Source organism: Phoca vitulina, unplaced genomic scaffold (genome assembly GCF_004348235.1).
Source record: "Phoca vitulina isolate PV1807 unplaced genomic scaffold, GSC_HSeal_1.0 scaffold68, whole genome shotgun sequence".
In the NCBI taxonomy this organism is placed as follows: Eukaryota; Metazoa; Chordata; class Mammalia; order Carnivora; family Phocidae; genus Phoca; species Phoca vitulina.
This window is the reverse complement of record NW_022589771.1, coordinates 6044044-6064058: the sequence shown is the minus strand read 5'-3', so window position 1 is coordinate 6064058 and position 20015 is coordinate 6044044. Positions and strand designations below refer to the sequence as shown.

At 49.2% G+C, this 20015-nt stretch overlaps 1 protein-coding gene across 2 annotated transcripts in view; it reads right to left on the bottom strand.

Annotated features, from left to right (window-relative positions):
- Positions 1-14009: 14009 nt before the first annotated feature.
- NDUFV3 (NADH:ubiquinone oxidoreductase subunit V3) overlaps positions 14010-20015 on the bottom strand; it is a 12755-nt gene continuing 6749 nt past the window's right edge. The window contains exons 3-4 of one of the 2 annotated variants that reach the window (XM_032392663.1): positions 17289-18395; positions 14010-15120 (exon numbers count right to left, since the gene is read on the bottom strand). In XM_032392663.1, coding sequence (XP_032248554.1) covers positions 14957-15120; positions 17289-18395 — 1271 coding nt within the window. In that variant the 3' untranslated portion in view covers positions 14010-14956. The remainder of the gene's footprint in view (positions 15121-17288; positions 18396-20015) is intronic. The other variant, XM_032392664.1, reaches the window with a different exon arrangement.

Sequence of the window (20015 nt, the reverse complement as noted above, 5' to 3'; positions counted from 1 at the left end):
GCTGTGTCTCTGTCAGATAAATAAAATCTTAAAAAAAAAAAAATTTAGAGCAGATTACCCTGCATAATGTGAGTGGGCCTCATCCCATCAGTCAAAGGTCCTGAGAGCAAAGACAGGTCCCCCCGAAGGAAGGAATTCTACCAGCAGACAACCTTTGGCCTTGGACTCAAGCTGCAACATCATCTCTCTCTCTTTCTCTTTTTTAAGATTTTATTTATTTATTTGAGAGAGGGTGGGCAGGGAGGGGCAGAGGCAGAGGGAGAGAATCTCAAGCAGACTCCAGGCTGGGCATGGAGCCCCATGTGGAGCTTGATCTCACAACGCTGAGATCATGACCTGAGCCGAAATCAAGAGTTGGATGCTCGGGGCGCCTGTGTGGCTCAGTCGGTTGGACATCTGCCTTTGGCTTGGGTCATGATCCCGGGGTCCTGGGATCGAGCCCCGCATTGGGATCCCTGCTCAGTGGGAAGTCTGCTTCTCCCTCTTCCTCCCCCTGCTTGTTCTCTCTCTCTCTCTCTCAAGTAGATAAATAAAATCTTAAAAAAAAAAAAAAGAGTTGGATGCTCAAGCGACTACAGCACCCAGGTCCCCCGAGCTGCAACATCATCTCTTACCAGAGTTTCTAGCCTGCTGGCCTGCCCTGCAAGTCTCAGACTTGTCAGCACTTGGAGTGGCATGAGCTGATTCCTTAGAACCCACCTATCTCTATCTCTATCTATCTATCTATCTGTCTATCTATCTATCTATCTATCTATCTATCTGTCTATCTATCTATCTATCTATCTATCTATCTATCTATCTATCTATCTATCTGTCATCTCCATCTATTGGTTCTGTTTCTCTGGAGAGCCCTAACTGATACAGTACCCCTTTTCATTTCTATCTAGGCCTTTATGATGGCACATTGAGGCCACCAGGAGAGCAGGCAGGCACCGTGAACCGCCAAGGCTGCTGTGGGACGGTCCTGGAAGGCCTGTGTCCAGGTTAGCCACTCACCCACCCATGCTTCTTCCGGGAGGGATTATGCAATTGAGGGTCAGCCTCAGAAAATGTGCCTTCAAATCCTGCCTCCTGCTTCCTGTCTGCCCACAATGGGCGGTGTGAAGTTGCCCTCCTGCTCGTGCAGGCCCCCAGAGCTCAGGGACTGCTGCCTGGAGGAGGAGCGGGGGACACAGAGGTGGCAGCCTCACTGCAGGCCCCCCTCCTGCTGTCCTGCCCACCAGCTTGCCGCTCTGGCCCTTGCAGGGATCCAGATCAGCTGTTTTCATCTGCGGAGGCTGCGGATGGATGCCCAGGGGGTGAGGGAGATGGAGCTGACGCACTGCCCTCCTGTACTTGGGACAGCCCAAAGTTAGCACAACGAGGCACATCACACCCAAAATTTTCCTTTTTCTTCTTGCCCCTCCTTCTTGGCTGTTTTCCTAGTCTTGCTAAAATGAACGTTTACCGTCTCTTGAGACATCAGAGGACAGAGCTGCTGTTTCTGTAACAAATTTTCAGTGAGAAAAAAGGAAAGAACAAAGCCTGGGCCAGACCCGTGGGCTGGGTCTGACAGCACGCCTTCCATGGTGGCTGTGTGTCTGTCTGGCTTGCTGCTCATCAGGCTAGATGGCCCTCTTCTTCCCTTGCCTCCACATTATTACATATCTCAAACACACGTACTTTTGTTAGGTGCAAATAGTAGCCAGATTCCATGGAGAGATTCTGTTTCCGGAAAACAGAATGTGCTCACAGAGTTCTAGAGCTGGAGGGAAACTCTCTGGGTCCTTTTATGGGGAGAAACCCGTCTAGACAAGTTCAAGGCACAGTAAAGACGGAGTCCAGGTCCTCATCCCGGCTAGTGCTCTTCATGCTTAACTGGGTGTCCCCTTTCCTACTTTTGTTCAGTATGAACAAGGGACACATGCTCTTGCCTAATAAGGATCTTTAGAAGGTTTGTTTAACACCAGGATGGAATCATTTATAATTAACATAGCTTTTGCTAATTATATGTAGAAGTTTGCAAAGTCTTTTTAAAAGTTATTTCTTACTGTGGCGCCTGGCAGGCTCGGTCGGAAGAGCATGCCATTCTTGATCTCAGGTCATGGGTTTGAGCCCCATGTTGGGGGTAGGGATTACTAAAAAAAAAAAAAAAAGTACTTCTTACGGACTTAAAGATCCCCTGTAAACCTTATTTCCACCATCTTATTCTCTCAAGGCCGAAGGGTATGCTAACAAAGATAAGCTTCCACTCCCCGTCTCCTTAAAACGATCAGCAATCCTGAATTCCCAAGACTGCTGTATACTCAGACTTGTTCTGTGTTTAAAAAAGAAAAAAAATTTGGGAGGCCTGGAGCTACGGAATAATTTTGCATACATTTTCCTCCCCACTTTCAGCAACATCCATATTGCCTTTCTTCACGACTGTCATTTCTCCAAGCAGTTCTGGATCCTGGCTGCTGAAGCCCAGCTGAACACCCGCGTGTGCTCCCCTCCTCAGCCAGCGCCACGGTCTGTGCGGACCAGCAGTCACCCAGGTCTTTGAGGGGTGCCCCTGACATCGTGAGGAGGCATTCTTTTCCTTCCAGGATGTTTCACACCAGATAGTTCTCTTTATACTACTACAGAAAGCTCTGGGGTTTGTAGGAAGCCAGCTGCGATGTCTTCTCAAATGCGCATCTTCCAAGTAGGGATGCGTTTGTCAATCTTTACTAACCTGCAAACCTTAACAACCCGCATCTCAGGGCTCTGCCATTGCGTGCACCTCAGATGCACTTTTCACAACCTCGACTTCGAGTTATGACAGGCACAGTTTCCTAAAGGTATCGGCTTTTCTCATTGGCTCAGCAATTCCCCAAACTGGGTAAAACCACCACATGTCGACCTGAGTCCGCTGGTGGAAATTAACCAGCTTCTCCGGCAGCGTCTTTTCATTCAGTCTGCTCATCTGCCTCTGGGAACCAGTGATTTATACATAAAAATTTATTATTTATCATTTATGAGCCTGGAAATGTGACACATATGGAGCTCCAGAAATAAATTGTCAGCTACTGGGCAACATATTTTTGATATATTGCAAATTTATTTCCTACATCACTGATTTACCCAGATGGGCTTCCAGTTTGTCATACTAAGATGAAATCCTCCACGTAGCATCCGACGCTTTGGAAGTTTTATTTTCGTGTTTCATAGCCGTTCTTCCCCTGGGTCCTAATCTATTTTCTGTCTCCTTGTCAACGATACCTCCAGGGGTGATACAATCATTTGAGGGCCACAGAGCAATAACTCAGAATGTATTTACGTGGCGTCCTTCTCCAAGAGGCAAAGGTACTCTGGAGACAGTGCTGAACGTTCTGGCATTCCTGCGCGGTAGACACGGGAGGGCATTATCATTATTATTATCATTTTTACTTTTTAGTTTGGAAATTTTCACATGCACAAAAACAGAGAGAAAAGTATAATGAACCTCTGCGTATCCATCATTCAGCTATAAAATTATGGGTAGTAGGAGAAAGTGCTATCAATTCCATTTTATGGGGAAGTAGAGGCACTGTGAAGTGAAAGACCTCGCCCGAGGCCATGGGGGAAGACAGGAACCAGGAGTGGGTCTCCCTGCACCCCAACACCCTGCTCCTCAGAACAGAAGCAAACTGTCCCACGAAATGATCTGCTTAGTTACATACACAGCTTGTCACCAACTGCACGATGTCAGCTGTGACAAAGATATTCAAACAGATTAAGAACATAGATTTATCTCAGTCTATAAATATTTAAATAAGTTAAAAGATGGGGCGCCTGGGTGGCTCAGTCGTTAAGCGTCTGCCTTCGGCTCAGGTCATGATCCCGGGGTCCTGGGATCGAGCCCCACATCGGGCTCCCTGCTCCACAGGAAGCCTGCTTCTCCCTCTCCCACTCCCCCTGCTTGTGTTCCCGCTCTCGCTGTGTCTCTGTCAAATAAATAAATAAAATCTTCAAAAAAAAAAAGTTTAAAAAAATAAATAAATAAGTTAAAAGAGTTTACTCCAAACATATGGAGTCATAAAGAATAAATGTGGGACCTTCTGGTCACCTGCATCTCTGAGCAGACCCTACTTGGTTTTGTTGTTGCATTGAGAATGCCCGCATCTCCGTCAGAATTTACAGCCAACACCGTCTCCCCCAAAGAATCTTAGATGTCTGGGTTTTCTCCCGACCAATTTTTGAGCTCTGGGTACCCATGGGTGCCCGTCAGGGGAGCACTGCCAGACGCGTCCACGTCCTCTGGTTTCCCCAGGGGGCTGTGGCTTTCACGTGGCCCCTGTGGTCCCTGGCTCTGCCACTGGGAAGCCGGTGTCATGTAACAGGAAGAATTTGGCAGGTCTCTGTCGCTGGTTCCTGGGAGAGGGCCTCCAAACCATTAGACCACACCTGAGTTTATGCTATGGAGGTGACCCAACGACCCATACAAAGCTTCAGGATGTGAGCCCTTCCTGCCAGAGAGACCAACATGGGCTAGAGGGTTGGGACTTTGAGCCAAGTGATACCAGCTGGAGCTTCTGATCTCCAGGGAGGAGAGAGGCTGGAGATTGAGCTCCGTCACGTGACCAGCGATCCCACGCGCCCCCTTCCTGGCTGGGAACCCAGGGATGTGCCGGGAGGATGGGGTGAAGCTCTGCATTCGAGGCCCGTCTGGACTTTACGGTATCCTTTACGGTAAAGCTGTAACCACCATTATAGTGCTTTCCTAAGTTCTGTGAGGTGTTCTGGCAAATGGTTGAACTGGAGGGGGTGGGAGGAATTCTCGAATTTGTAGCCAGTTGGTCAGAAGCACGAGAGGCCTGGAACCCCCAAAGTGCAGTTGGCGTGTGGAGTGAGGGCAGTTTGGGGTGCGGGGGCTGTGGAGTCTGCACTAAGCCCAGGAGCCGGCTGTCAGACTCACACTGCCTGTCCCAGCAGGAGCACCCCGAGCCAGCGTGGTGTGCACTGTGGGCTGGTCGGCGGTCAGGCCCGCATCCAGCCCCGGGTCTCAGCACGGCACCCCAGGGGCCTGGTCAGAGCCGGAGGACGGATTGGGGATGGCTCAGTGGCTACAGTGTGCTTCCCTGTGCTACTGCTTTATGTTTTCAAACAGGTGTATTAGATTTTATTATCGAACAACACACACATTGTTAGAAGCTCAAGTATAGAAGCAAATAAATAAAAATATAAAAATGAAAATACTCTCAGTGTCCCTGGAGGTGCCCACTATCCCTTGGAAGAGGTGTCCCTTCCAGACTCTTCAAGGCACTCCAACCATTTTAAGGAGGAAGGCTGGCCCTGGGTCCCCAGGGAAGACAGAGGTCCCGGCGCCTGCAGGCCTGTTCACCCTCCTCCCTCCTGCTCTGGGCTCCCTCCTTCCGGCTTCCGGGTGGGCTGGCCAATGGGAGGCTCTGCCAGATTTCAGAGGGTAGGAGGAAAGTAAGGTGGCGCTCAAGCCCAGGTCCCCATGGGTGCGGTGTCCCTTGCCCCACTGCCACGCTTCCGGCATTCATCTGCCCCCTTGGCTTCTGGAAACTGCAACCCCCTCTTGCCCTCTCTGGATGGGCTCCCAGCTCCTGATCACCTTGTGTTGAGAACACCGCAGCATCCCTTGGCCGCAGCCCAGAGCCAGCGCCCCAATAAAGTGTTTTCAGATGCCTGAAGCCGAGGGCGCTCTGTATGCCCCTGGCCCTGGCCAGCTCCCAGGAATGGGGAGGGGCAGCAGAAAGCAGCCCATGCTAGTGAGAGGTGGTGGGGGCCCTTCGGGAGCAGGGGCCACCTGCCCAGCACTGAGGGTGTCACGGAGACGCCCCAGGGGTTCTGGTCAGACCAGGTCCAGGTGAGAGGACAGGCCAGCAGAGGCCCCTGAGGAGAGGAGGCAGGGGCCAAGTGCCCTCGGGCCTCTGTCCTCGGGCCCTCTGTCCCCGAGCGTGTGCTGCTGGGCCACTGGGATTTGTCCTGGGGGGGAAGAGCAGACTTTGTAGATAGAAGCAGACTCAGGTAAATCACTGGAAAGAATTTTGAAGACAATACATTTTTTTTCGAAAGCAGCTCGAAACAGCCTTCTGAACATGCCCAGTCCGGTCTTCTGTCTTCACCGGCTCCTCCCCACTCAGCCTTTTATTGGTCTGTCATCATCACCCCTGCTGACAATGGATGATTTCCTCCCTGGGAATATCACAAGGACTGTAGTCGCTGCCAGAATCCTTTGGCACGAAACTCCTCTCTGAGTCAGAGCCTTAGGCCATTAGTGAGGGGGGAACAGCTGCGGGGTGCACATCTGCGAGTCATTTGAAAATTTTATGAATAATAAAAAGTATCCATTACGCAGACTTATACATTATATATTAACCTGAGGCCTCTAGGATCACACTACCAACAGTCTCCTTTGGCGTATGCATTTTTTTCTAATGACACTCTAACTCCAATAATAAATTCGAATATCTAAAACGTTGCCCTCCAGTAACACTACATAAAATGTCCTACTCTGCGTTGTCAACTCTTTAAGAACAACAATAATAAATACAGCATTTGCTGAAAAGACAAGAGAGAAATGGAAACCCCCAGAATGCTAAGAGCACGGAAAGATAATTATGGTTTTAGGTTAAATAACCAAAAGACTGGGGAAAAAAAATACAGAGAACGTCAAAAGCTGCTGAAAAATAAGCCTTAAAAACAGTTGAAGCACCATGAGCTCCGTGAGCTGCGCCCCCCGAGTGCAGATGACCTTAGTTTGCAACCATGCGTGTCTGGTGATAGCAGCGGGATGCTTTAGCGAAGGGACGAAGGGGGGGACCCGAAAGGCAGGAGAAAGAAAGGGAACTGCTTTAAGAACCATGCAGGCCAAGGCAGGGGCTCCTCCCGCGGAAGCATCTTGCTGAGGGCAGCGTGGATGGTTCAGCCGCATCCCACAGCTGCCGGAGCCTCGCTCGGGCCCTTCCTGCGCGCGGGTCTCGGACGGGGTCGGGGTCAGTTTTCAGGAATGCCTTTGCCCCCTTTCTTCTTCTCGTAAACTCTGTAGTTAACATTTTCGCGCTCAGAAAACAGCCCTTGGTGGCACGAAGCTTTGCATATTTCCATGCATTAAACCTACATTCTTATTTTGTACCAGAACATCCTTTCTCTTCTGATTTCTCCCTTATTCCGGCAGCAGTGACTTGCCATATGTTCCAAAGAAGATGGTGTTTTATTTTGGCTTCCCCTGGCTGGCTCGGAGCTGAGGAGGGGATATTTTAAGCCCCACACTTAAAAATAAAAACCTTGGCAAGGCTTCCGATGAACTAAAAACATCAAGAGATACTTGTAACCTGGGCTCTGATTAGCTTGGATTTTGTGAGCTTTCAAAACCAGGGAAAGAAAAGAAAAGAAAAGAAAAGAAAAGAAAAGAAAAGAAAAGAAAAGAAAAGAAAAAGAAAGAAAAGAAAAGAAAAAGAAAGAAAGAAAGAAAGAAAGAAAGAAAAAGAAAAAAAGAAAGGCTAGTGGGTGCCAATGTGGAAGGATTGGTCCTGCCCCCGGGGCAGGGCTGGAGTCCTCAGCCACTTGGTGCTCCTGCCAAGGGGGTCCAGGTGGTGGTCAGGCCTCGACTGCCGATGACAATGCTGAGAAACCTCCCTCCTCTCTTCCCACCTTTGCCCCTTTCGTGCGTTTGCAAGCTGCTGGGTGCCTGTTTGAGACATTAGACTGGCATGCCTGCCCCTGGCTATGTTCCATCCCCCGATTTGTCCCACCCGCTGCATCCCTGCTGGGCTGGGGATCCAGCAGGTGAGGGTGACAGGAGAGACATTTCATCCTCTTTGGGTAAGAAAAGCTGCTTCTTCACGGAGCCCAACAGCCTGCCTTCTGGGACGCCTATCGTACGGTCTTCACCTCCACCCACAGTGGCTAAGGAAGGCGGTTCGTTGGCAACATTCCTGTTTGATTCCCACTGTGACTTAGGTTAGTACTGGATTTGCAAGCGCCCAACCCTGGATAAACGAGAGGTATCTGTACTATGCTGCGGGACGCACGGCCCAGGGAGTTTGGAGGGAATGAGTCTGCGCCCCTCCTCTTCCGCTGCGCTCTGCTGGCACAGTTGAGGCCCTGGAGGGCCCCCCCCCGTCCCCCCCCCCCCCCCAGCAGCCTCCTCTCACTATGGGAGGCAGGCTGACTTTTCACCCATCTAGCAGCCGACCTGGCTGCATCGGCCCCAAGATGTACATGTTTCTGGGGCACCACGTAAAGCAGCAGCTCCCAATGTTGGAGGAAGCCCCCGGAATTAGGGCACCCTGACCCCACGGTAGAGCTGTCCTCCTGGCCTCACATATGTATTTCTGTTGAGAATAAAGCGTGCTGTGACCCCCGGATGTTTCAGCCTGTGGCAGGGTGCTGTGCATCCGGGGCCGCGGGAGTGAGATCAGCGGTCAGAGTGGCTCTTGCATCTCCTGTTAGGGAGAGGGTGGGGAGTGCCCAGTCAGCCGAGCAGACACGGAAGAACCCTCACGGCACTGTCCGTGTCCACAGAGCTCGAGTAGCATCCAGTATCTGCAGAAAGCATGCGGGGAACGCCAGCCCAGGGGCATCTTCTGCCATTTCGCCACGAGGAAGCATGTGTGCTCACTGACCGAGTCTGGGCTGCATGTGGTCTGTGATTTCAGGGAGATGGGGAAAAGTCCACACTGACTTCTGACAGATCACGGTAACATCCTCAAGTAAAAGGCACAGAACCGGGGCCCATGGAATGTTTTGTGGGTTCTCCAGACTCGTGGGGGAAACATAGGCATTCATTTTTGCCAACTGAGAATTGAATGCCGAAAATCCATATTCACTTTTTTTTTTTAAATTTATTTGACAGAGAGAGACACAGCAAGAGAGGGAACACAAGCAGGGGGAGTGGGAGAGGGAGAAGCAGGCTTCCTGCGAAGCGGGGAACCCGATGTGGGACCCGATCCCAGGACCCCGGGATCATGACCTGAGCCAAAGGCAGATGCTCAACCGACTGAGCCACCCAGGTGCCTCCATATTCAACTTGATGTGGGGCAATCTTGCCTGCTATTGCTCATTCCTTCCTACGTGTCCAGGTTAGATGTAGATCAACGTCACAGGGGAGTGCTATGGCTTTTAGTGTGAAGATGCCCTTGGCCATCACTAAGCCCTGAGTGTGAGCAAGTGGGACACTTATTCCTGCCCAGTGGGGGCACTCCCGGGGGGCCACGGAGACAAGCTTCAGGCCAAAGCTTCCCACGGTCACCCAGTGTCACATTTGCAAATGTGGATCCCAATCACTGCAGACCACCTCCTCTCTCCACTCCAGCGTGGTCAGTCCTATTTGCCCCGTCTGGTGTTGGAGTGGCTGGGGCGTGTTGGGACCTGCCTGCCCGGGGGCGTACACTTAGTCTGGGCTTAGTGGGGTGTATTTATGGGTGCACACTGACTCCCCTGGGTAGCTAAGCTGCTGATAGCTGTCTGGTGTGGGAATGGTTTCCATACTCCTGGTTTCCACTGAGTGGACTCGCCAGGCGCTCCAATGTGAAGGTGATGACCAGAGGGGATAGCATGGTATGAACACGTATGTGATCGCGAAAATGGCTGTGACCATGTCACGTGACCAGGAATGTGCAGCATGGCTATGAACGTGTGTTGTGGCCACAAATGTGATGGGGCAGTGTCCTGAGACCTTGGCACCAGAAGTACCTGGGCGGGGGGCGGAATGTGTGCAGGTTTTGAAGCACATGGAACAGAAGCTACTCAGTAGAAAATCCTTTAAAAAAAAAAATTTTTTTTTTTAAAGATTTTACTTATTTATTTGACACAGAGAGAGAACAGCAGGGGAGCAGGAGAGGGAGAAGAAGGCTCCCCACTGAGCAGGGAGCCCGATGCGGGGCTCGATCCCAGGACCCTGGGATCATGGCCTGAGTCAAAGGCAGTCGCTTAACCGACTGAGCCACCCAGGCCCCAGTAGAAAATCCTTTTAATCATGAAAACTCGTATCAGAATTCAGTTCCCACCAGTACCTAGACAAACGGAATTCTCTCTGTCGAGCAGATGCAGTTAAAACATGGGCCTTACTTTTCCTTTTTTGATGGGATCATGTGAAATAAAGTTTATCAGAATCCCGGTGTTTGAAGCAGCATTACAAACAGCAAAGACATCTGTGTGTGGTCACACGTTTATGAATCTAAACTACCAAAACCAAATTTTGATCAACAATGCTGGAGGAAAGATGGCATTATTTTTATATCTAGCAAAACAGTGCTATGAAATTCTCATGTGAAGAAGCAATCAAAAGTATGCAGCCCAGGGACACCTGGGTGCCTCAGTAGGTGAAGCATCGACTCTTGATTTCAGCTCAGGTCATGATCTCAGGGTCATGAGATCGAGCCCCGAATCAGGCTCCGTGCTCAGCAGGGAGTCTGCTTGAGATTCTCTCCTCCCTCTGCCCCTCCCCCCATCTTGGGTGTGCTCTCTCTCTCAAATAAATAATCTTAAAAAAAAAGTATACAGCCCAAAGTTATTTTTTGTTTTTGAGAAAGGGAGTGTGCACGCATGTGTGTGTGTAGGGGAGGAGCAGAGGGAGAGGGAGAATCGCGCTGAGCCCAACACGGGGCTCAGGACCCTGGGATCATGACCTGAGCCAAAATCAAGAGTCAGAAGATTAAATGACTGAGCCACCCAGGCACTCCCCAGAGTTATTTTTTTATTAGCTGCCTGACACATACAGAGGTATGTCAAGTGGTTAATTAAAATGTTTTCTGGATTTTGTGAGGTTTATAGTATCTTCCAGCTTTTAAAATTCATAAGCTATTTTTCCTCATCCTATATAATATTCACTGTCACACTTGACTTTGAATTCATCAGTCTGTATTATATTTATTAAAAAGAGCCCTCCTGGGGTGCCTGGGTGGCTCAGTCATTAAGCATCTGCCTTTGGCTCAGGTCATGGTCCCAGGGTCCTGGGATTGAGCCCCACATCGGGCTCCCTGCTCAGTGGGAAGCCTGCTTCTCCCTCTCCCACTCTCCCTGCTTGTGTTCCCTCTCTCGCTGTCTCTGTCAATTGAATAAATAAAATCTTAAAAAAAAAAAAAAAATAGCCCTCCAAATTCTATGAGCTTCAGGCCCCACAAAACCTGAATCCATCCTCGATAATTGTTCTAGACTCTTTTTTTTTTTTTTTTGCTATTAATTTTCATTGAACCCCTTCTAGCCTTAAGTAATATGCATCCATGGATATAGGAACTAACTGAAAAAAAAAATAGTTCCAATACATTTCACTAAGAAACGCATGTCCAATAAAATTTATTTTTTAAGTTTAGGAATGTTCATTAAAATTGGAATTTATTTATAAATAGGTTGATAAGATTTGTAAACAAAAGCTTTAAGAAAAATTAGGTTTTTATTAAGACTGAATTTTTGTGTCTCCCCCCAGTTCCTATGTTGACACCCTAAACCCCAATGTGCTGGTGACTGGAGGTGGGGCCTTTGGAAGGAAGCTAGGGTTGGATGAGGTTCTGAGGGTGGGGCCCTCAAGAAGGGTTAGGGTCCCATTAAGAGAGACTCTAGAGAGCTTGCTCGCTCCCATTCCCTGCAGTGTGAGGACACAGGAAGAAGGTGGCCATCCGCAAGCCATGAACAGGGACCTTATCCGCTGCCTCAGCCAGTACCTTGATCTCTGACGTCCAGAACTGAGAGACAACACGCTTCTGTTCCTGAAGCCCCCGGTCGTGGTGTTTTGTTATGGTGGCCGAGCTACCTGACACAGAGCCCAAGCTTCATGATTCAGCCCCCATTCTTGCTGTGTGTCCCCTCTCAAACCGTGGCCTGCAGCAGGGTCCTCATCCGGGCCTGTGCATATACCCATCCCGACGACACCTTTAAGACCACCCTGGGGCTTCCCGGTCACCTGTCAACATCTGGGGTAGACATCTTGTCCCACAGAGCTTTCTCTGATCAATACCCAGCTTCCTCTCTTCCCCAGACAGCACCTCTGCTATTAGACTCCGCACATCACCTCGCACGACTTTCCACGTGCCTCCTTTCCGAGGCTGGGGCTTGGGAGAGGTCTTCACTGTCTTTGAACCTGTGGCCCAGACCCAGGCCTAGCATACGGTGGGCACTTAGACCAGTGCTGGTTACAGGCCCAGGAGAGTGACATCGCTCTGGAAGGAACCCCACGTTAGCGGTTAATTCTTATACCCTAGTCTGTGTTTCAGATCCTTTCTAGAATAAAGACGGGCGGAGGGAAAAGGGACAGTGGTCAGGGAGAGGAGGCAGTAGAAGCTGGGTGCTGAGCACCTGATACACACCAGCGATCTGAGTGTCCAGCCCGCCCTTGTATTAAGTAGCCTCTGGCAGCCCCTTCAATACTGTGGCCCCTCGGAAAACCCTGCTCTCTGCCATTGCAAAAGGCCCACAGCTGAGAATGGGTTTCATATTTTTGAAAGGATTGTAACACAAGACCGCACAGCAGTGACTGCACAAATATTCCCTCTCCTGCGTTCACAGAAAACCTGCCGACTCTGCTTTCCAGGAAGACACGTCCTGGGTCAGGCCTGAGGGTGCAGTAAGCTCTGTGGTGTTGGTGAACTCACTTTACAAACGTCTGATGGCTTCCCACGTGCAAGGTATGGGGCCGCTGCAGGATGGCGCTGGGTGGCCAGCTGTGAGCTGAGGAGCACTTCCTTGGGTTTTGGATGCTACCTGAGAGACAGGCAGGAGAACACCAACCATTCACACACGAAGCATGTGCTTGGAAGCAGAATCAGAAAAGCCACACAATCATCTGCTGGGTTTCAGTCACCAACCAGCTGCCAGTCAACATTAGGACAAGAACACGTACTAAGCGAGGGCTGGACTTCTGCTGTAGGCACTATCCCCTCAGTCCAAGGGTGTTTATTGTAACAGGTGGAAGAGAGCAAACATCCAGAAAGATGCCACAGTTCAGGTGACAGGGAAAATCCAAAAGAAAATAAAATACTTTTAACTCAAACCTATTAAACTGGTTTAAAAGCCTGGTGGAGGGGTGCCTGGGGGGCTCAGTTGGTTGAGTGAAGGCTTTTTGGCTTCAGCTCAGGTCATGATCTCAGGGTCATGGGATCGAGCCCCCACCCCCCTGCTCAAGCTCATTGGGCTCCGCACTCAGGGGGAGCCTGCTTGAGATTCTCTCTCCCTCTGCCCCTCCCCCCCGCTTGCTCTCTCTCTCTCAATAAAATCTTTAAAAAATTAAAAATTAAAAAATTAAAACCTTGTGTAAACTGAAGCAATACAAATGTTTGTGAATCATATGTGATTCATCAGAGCGGTTTCTGGAAATCCATCTTAAGGAAACAGTACAGAACACGGCATGAGTTATGGTCACACAGACGTTTCTGGCAGGGCTAAGAGAGCAGGGGGACAGCCTGGGTCCAGAACCTGGGCTCCGTGGGCCACTGTCACGCTGCCAGGGGACGCACCCCGGTGGGTCCTACACACACAGCCGTGGCCAGCGCCCCTTGTGTTGGCTCTCCAGGGTTTTTGGAGGTCGGAGAGGGAACCAGCTCCCGGAGAGACTGGAAAATGACCAGGGAAAAACTTCATGCAAATGAAGATACACTCCTACTCATTGTTCGGTCAAGAGTCCCGGCCCGCCGCGGGAGCAGCCCAGGGAAACGCACCGTGGCTCTGCACTCCACCGCCCCCCGCACGGCCCACGCGTGTCCTGTGGCCGGTTTATGAAGCCGGCTAGGACATGAAAACACCCAGAGAGCAAACTCTGTGCTGTAGGGCGCCGTCCATCCGCAGCCCCCACCACCGGGCAGGCATGGGAAATGTTAGTAACGGAGTAGGGGGAGGGTGGCAAGGTGGATTCCCGGTATTTCCCATTTCCTTTCTATTGGGTAACATGGTTTTACTACTTTTACAATAAAAAAATGTGATGAGGAGAATCTCACCGAGATGCTAAGCCCTCAGAAGCGTAAGACGCGAGGCAGATGATCACAATACTAGTCTTCAATTTCGGTACTTACCTGGACTAACATAAGCAATGCAGGATTACAGAAATGAGACATAATTACAAATACACTATGTTGTTTGCTGTAAACTGACTAGAGGCCAAGGACCAGAATTCAAACGAAGTGAGATAATGCAGTTTGGGCACATCAACAAGGGCCACCCGAGAACAAAGCGGACCATGAAAATGACACGGATTCGTGGAGGGGGCGGGGCTGTGCGGCCCTAACAAACGGGCCCATCTTCCATGTCCGCTCTTGCGGTCGGGAGTAACCTCACCTCCACCTGTAACTTTCTCCGAGGAGATGGTTTATTTCGTCCCCAGGGGGTGTGAGTGCAGACACACCACCCAATGCACACCTGAGCCTGCTCACACCACTTACATCCCCAGGCACGCCAGTGACGTTATCATGAGCGTTGGAAGGTCACTCAGCCAACCCAGAAACCCTTTGTAGCCAAAATAGCTCAGAGTCCGCGGTGGCCATCTGGGGGCAGAGCTGCTCTGCTGGACCCTACGAAACTTTCACCTCTCCCTAATCCCACCGCTGAAAACTTCCCTGAGTCTACATCTAATACTTAATTCAGGTGAACAGAAGGATTCTGTTCCTTCTCTAATAATAAAGTGCTATATTTAATGTTTAATTCCTTTGCAGTACAGTAGTTAAAATTAGTAAAACTCCTAATTTTGCTTTATCAAGAACTAGGTCTACCAAATTAGAAGTTATCATTACATTTCTCAACACCTAGCTGGTGAAGCAGACTAACGTTAAACTGGCCAGGGACTCGACATAGTGGGATCACAGTGATGGAAAGTGCCTACAATTCTCTGAGGTTATGGATCATGGGAGAAAAATCCTTCTGTACAGATGTTTCTAAATGCATGCTGAATAAACAGAGAAGTGTTGTTAATTCACCGTTCACGGTAAAAGGGACACCGATTACACACGTCAGGCCTTGTGACTGGTGCGGATTTTATTTCTGCTGCCCAGACACCAGAAGGTTTACTCTCTCAAGGGAGCGCTCAGTGGCGAGGTGACTCCCGTCCTGAAGAGGGCTGAGGCATCCTGAACTTGGACAGGTCCAGGTTGAGGTCTAGGAAGGTGTACGGGGTGTAGTCATGGTGCTGGAGGTTCCTGTACGTGGTGTTATCGAACGGCTCGGCAAGGCCAGCGGCTTGAGCAGGCTCTGTGGGGAAAAGCGAGGCCTGTGAGAACACGGGACAGAAAGTGCCTCCGCGGGGCTCAGCTCAGACACCCGTGCACCCAGCATTCCTCACACACCCTGCCTGAAATAAACTAATTAGAAAACCTGTGAAAGCAACAGGATCTTCAGAAGCCAAACCAAGGAAAATGTATTCTAAAACACACAGCCTTCACAATGGGGGCAATGGGATGGTTCTTACGATGTGTCCTAATACCTGACTTTGTAGACTTCTAGGTCCTGTACTTGGCAGAATTTTGAAAATGTCTATAGCGGTTATGGAGGGACTTTCAGGCCACTTAAAGATGCAAGAAAAAAAAAAACAGATCTGTTAGAAATCTGTCTTAGAAATAAACCATTTACAGAAAGCAGGAGCTTTAAGTTAAGCCTGTTAAGTCTCTGGATACAAGAAAATTAGACAGACCCTGTTGTAATAACATAACAACCAACTTAAGGGGAAATGGAAATGAGGTGTATAGTTTTCAACGTTTTCTGAAAAAGTTGTTGGTATACTTTAGATTCAGATTAAAATATACAAACTAGATTTTCTTTCTTTTTGTGGAGAAAAAATGTTTGGTAATCGTAGAACTAAAAGCGTGTGGTTGAAGCAAAAGAAATGCAGCTCTCCTACTCCGGGCCAGGTGGTAAGCGGGCACGAGGTGTGGCTTGTGGGGGTGGCGGGCAGAGGGCCGGGTGATGTGCCTGCTGATCCTAGACTTCTGCCACTGGGGCTCTCCCAACTTCTACACGGGCTGCACAGAAAATAACCTAAATAGTTTCCCTGTTTGAATTCATATCAAAAGCTTTGTTTTTCATGTGTTTAGTTGTATTAAACGAAAACGATGTCTTATTCAGACCTGACATCTTCCCAATCCCAAGGAGCAGACTCCCAATGTGGGGTAGGGACATCTTCAAAGCAGATACAGGGATGGTGTTAACTGAAGGGAAATGTGGGTTCAGAAAGCCTGTATGAAAATCAATCCCACCAGAGGGCAAGGGGCCAGGCGGCGGGAGCAGGAAGACTTAGGGACACCCGCCAATGGGCTGTGCTCCAGGGTGGTGGTGGCCTTAGCCTCCGAAGGGCATAAGGGATGTGGGGAAAAGGACACGTCCGTGAAAAATTAGAAGCAAACTGTTTTCAAAATGGTTTGCAATGTGAAAACCCTGTCATCATCCTAAAGGTTTGGGCACTCCTCTCCAGTTCATAGCAGAATGACTGAAGCAGCAGAATCAGGAAATGCGGTTCTTGATGTCTTGACCAGTCTGGCAAGCGCGGGCACTTTTGCGTATTAATAAAAGAGGGAGAAAACGGAGGGAAGAAAACACATAAATTCTGTCCACATAACCAGTAACCAGTAACAATGATCACATAACATGAGGCAAGGGGGAGGCTTTAGGAAGACTACAGAGCAAACAGGAAGGGGCCGGGTTTGTTAGTAATGCATTTTACAGGCATTCTGCGGAACCAGGCTCTGAACCCGGAGCCTGCCCTCCCTGCGTCGCCAGGACCCCCGACTGCACATACCTCTATAACCGTCAGTGCACCGCCAGATGGCAGCATAAAAGGAATAAAATACTAAACATTTATGACAGCAAAATAGCCCTTCATAAAAATTCAGTATGGAAAAACAAAGCAGCCCACTGTGTTCTCCGGGTGAATCAGAGAAGGAAACGTCATCCGGTGGAAAGAAGATGGAAGCGGCTCTGGGCTGCCCCTGGCTCACTTCCTGCTCCGATTCCTAACACGTGGATTGCCCCTCAGGCCTAAGGAATGTGAAGGCACTGCTCCGAGCAGCTGCCCTTCGGACCCTCCCAGCAGGGCGAGCACGGCCGAGGGAGTCACCCAGGACCCCTTCCTCTGAGAAGAGGCTCGGCAGGTTCACGAAACGGACCCGTGGACCGCCTCCAAAGTTAAGGGAGGTGCCGGGGGGCAGAAATGACCCAGCGCTCCCACTTCCACTGCGGAGTCAGCGGAAAGTGCCCCAGGGGCCGTGCTAAGGTGTGCAGTATTCACAATCACGGCATCCTCTGCTTATCTGAGACCGCGCACCGGGCCGACTACCTGGAACGCTTGTGCACACCGCAGGGGCCTCCAGCGGCCCGCAACCCGCACAGGAAAGGAGGTTCTCAAGAGAGCACAAGTCAAGCTATACCCTGTGTGTCGTCCGGCTCTTCCAGGCGAGGCGCCGACTCTACAGCCATCTCGTCTTTTCCCTCAAGCTCCGGGCCTGCGGTCTTTTCCTCGAAAACGCCTTCCTTAGGAACAGGAACTGGCTTCAGATGTCGTCCTGGTACCTGGTCTTCCAAAATCTCCTCTTGAGCCTTCAGGATTCCTCCTGTTACCTGCTTTCCCGAACTTTCCTTGTCAACGGGGGTAAATGCCACCTCTCCATCATGTTCCAATACCTGTTTTTCCAAATGCCTTTCTCTGGTCGCAGGAGGTGCGTGCAGCTGTCCTGCCGCTTGGGTTTCTCCGGTTCCTTCAGACAACTGCACGGGCGCCGGGCTGCCAGCCGGCTGTGTAGACGATCTTGACTTTGTACGGTCAGCTAAGACTTTTTTAACTTCAAGTGGCGTTTGACTTTCTTTATCTTTTTCACTTGATCTAAATATTTTCTCCATTTGTTTTTCCTTGCCGTTTTGCTTCATAAACTCTTTATCTGCTTGTAACTTGGGTGTTGTGGTTTTTGGTTTAGTGTCTTTTCTGTCCTCTAATGGCTTCACAGTGGGCCCTTTCTTCTTTGCCTGACGGGGTCTCTCTGGAGGGCTGAGGTCTGGCTGTCCCTGCTGTGACTGGGTCTTCTCTTTGGCTGATGTTGCAATTTTGGGGGCTCTGTTTTCAAGGGAACGGGAGGCCTGCGGTTTTGGAAGCCCTCCTTTGCCCTTCCTCATCATCTGAGGATCAACCTTGGAGGCGCCGCCCTCCTCGTCAGACTCTGAGTCGGAGGAGCTAGACGAAGAGGACGATGAATCATCTGTCCCTCCCCTGTTCTCCTGAAGAGCTTTTGAATCCGAACCCTGTTTTCTGAATGGAGGCAGAACTTTTTGAGGAAACTCTACCAAAGTCTTTCTTGACAAAAACTCTGGAACCCCTTCATCTGTGAATAGCATGCTATCATCGGGACTGGGGCGAGGGCTAGCTACCATCCCGCCCTGATTCACAACTGATGGGTAAGAACTGGGTGAAGACAAGTTTTTGGACAATTCAGCTGCTGTTGGGGTGGCTAGTAGCTTGCCCCTCTCCTTTGGTTCCACTACATCTAGGAAATGGCATAAAGAGGAATATTATTTTCAATATTTTGTAAAACAATCTAAATTCATCAGTAAGTCACAGACATTTCATTATTAACAGCTTGTTATTATAATATCTTCAATGTAATTATCCTAAGAAATGTTCCACGGGAACGCATTCTTAGGTCAAAGCAAGCCACATGACAAGAGAACAGTAAGAAATGTATATGTTTCTCTTTGCAGCTAAAAAATTTAAAAACAGGGATTTTTACCAACAGAAGTAACAAACTTGTCTCCACTTTTCACAATGAGAGCTTCTTCGATGATAATTTTTAAACTACTATTTCATCCAAATTTCAAACGGTTAAACTATAAGATATTTCCAAATGACTACTGCAGGTTTTAGAAATGTGTAATTTCTTGGGGTGCCTGGGAGGCTCAGTTGGTTAAGCGACTGCCTTCGGCTCAGGTCATGATCCCGGAGTCCTGGGATCGAGTCCCACATCAGGCTCTCGGCTCATTGGGTAGCCTGCTTCTCCCTCTGACCCCCTCCCCTCTCATGCTGTTTCTCACTCTCTCTCAAATAAATAAATAAAATCTTAAAAAAAAAAAAATGTGTAATTTCTTAAATCTTTAAAAAACTGATGCGTCTCAAATATTAAGAAAGTCATCCATACTGGATGAGCCTGAACTTTCTGAACAAAACAGTAGAGCAGAACAAGGACAAGAGCCTGGTTTGCATCATTTGGGTGTATGCATACGTGTGTGTGAGCGTTGGGGGGGTCGTGGGGTGGGAAGAATTTCATTCAAATGAATGTGCCCCATGGGGAAGAGAAGTCCTTCAAAATCACAAGTCATTTGGGGACTTCTTTAGCCAGAGAAAAGTATTACACGACCAAAAAAGTCTAAAATAACTTGATGTGTATATCATTGGAAACAACAGGTTTTAAGCTAAAAAAAAAAAAAAAAGAATAAGTGCTAATATAAAACCCTTGCATTTTGTAGAGTCAATTATTAAAAAAATAAAATTGCATAGTACATTGATTAGAACCAACTTCATTCAATTTTCTCAGGTGGGAAATCTTTTCTAACCATACAGATTTGAGGAAAAATATAAGACAAGTGTTTCTAAGTTAAAATTACTTTCCAAATCTAAAGCAAATCTTAAAAATACATTACAGATGAGCAAACTCCAAATGCAGAGCCTTTATTTTCAAGTGTAGGAGTCTATTTGATACTGAAGAGATTTCAATCCTACTTCTCTCAAGTGGAAAAAATGTATTCCTAACTTCACTATCTTACCAGTATCCACAACGGGTTCTCACTGTTTTCTGAGCTCAGGGACCTGCACGTGACAGAATGACAGGAAATGATCACAGAAAACGGAGGAGTAACCACAAATCAGAAATGGGCCACAGAGAGGAAAATGGGCAGTGTGAAAGGGCACGACGGCACAGGCAGAGCAGAGTGACCGTTCACACCTTCCACCTGCACCACCACCTCCACCATCGTCTCCCCCAGCACCATCGTCTCCCCCAGCACCATCACCTCCCCCTCCGCCATTGTCTCCCCCAGCACCATCGTCTCCCCCAGCACCATCGTCTCCCCCTCCGCCATCGTCTCCCCCAGCACCATCGTCTCCCCCAGCA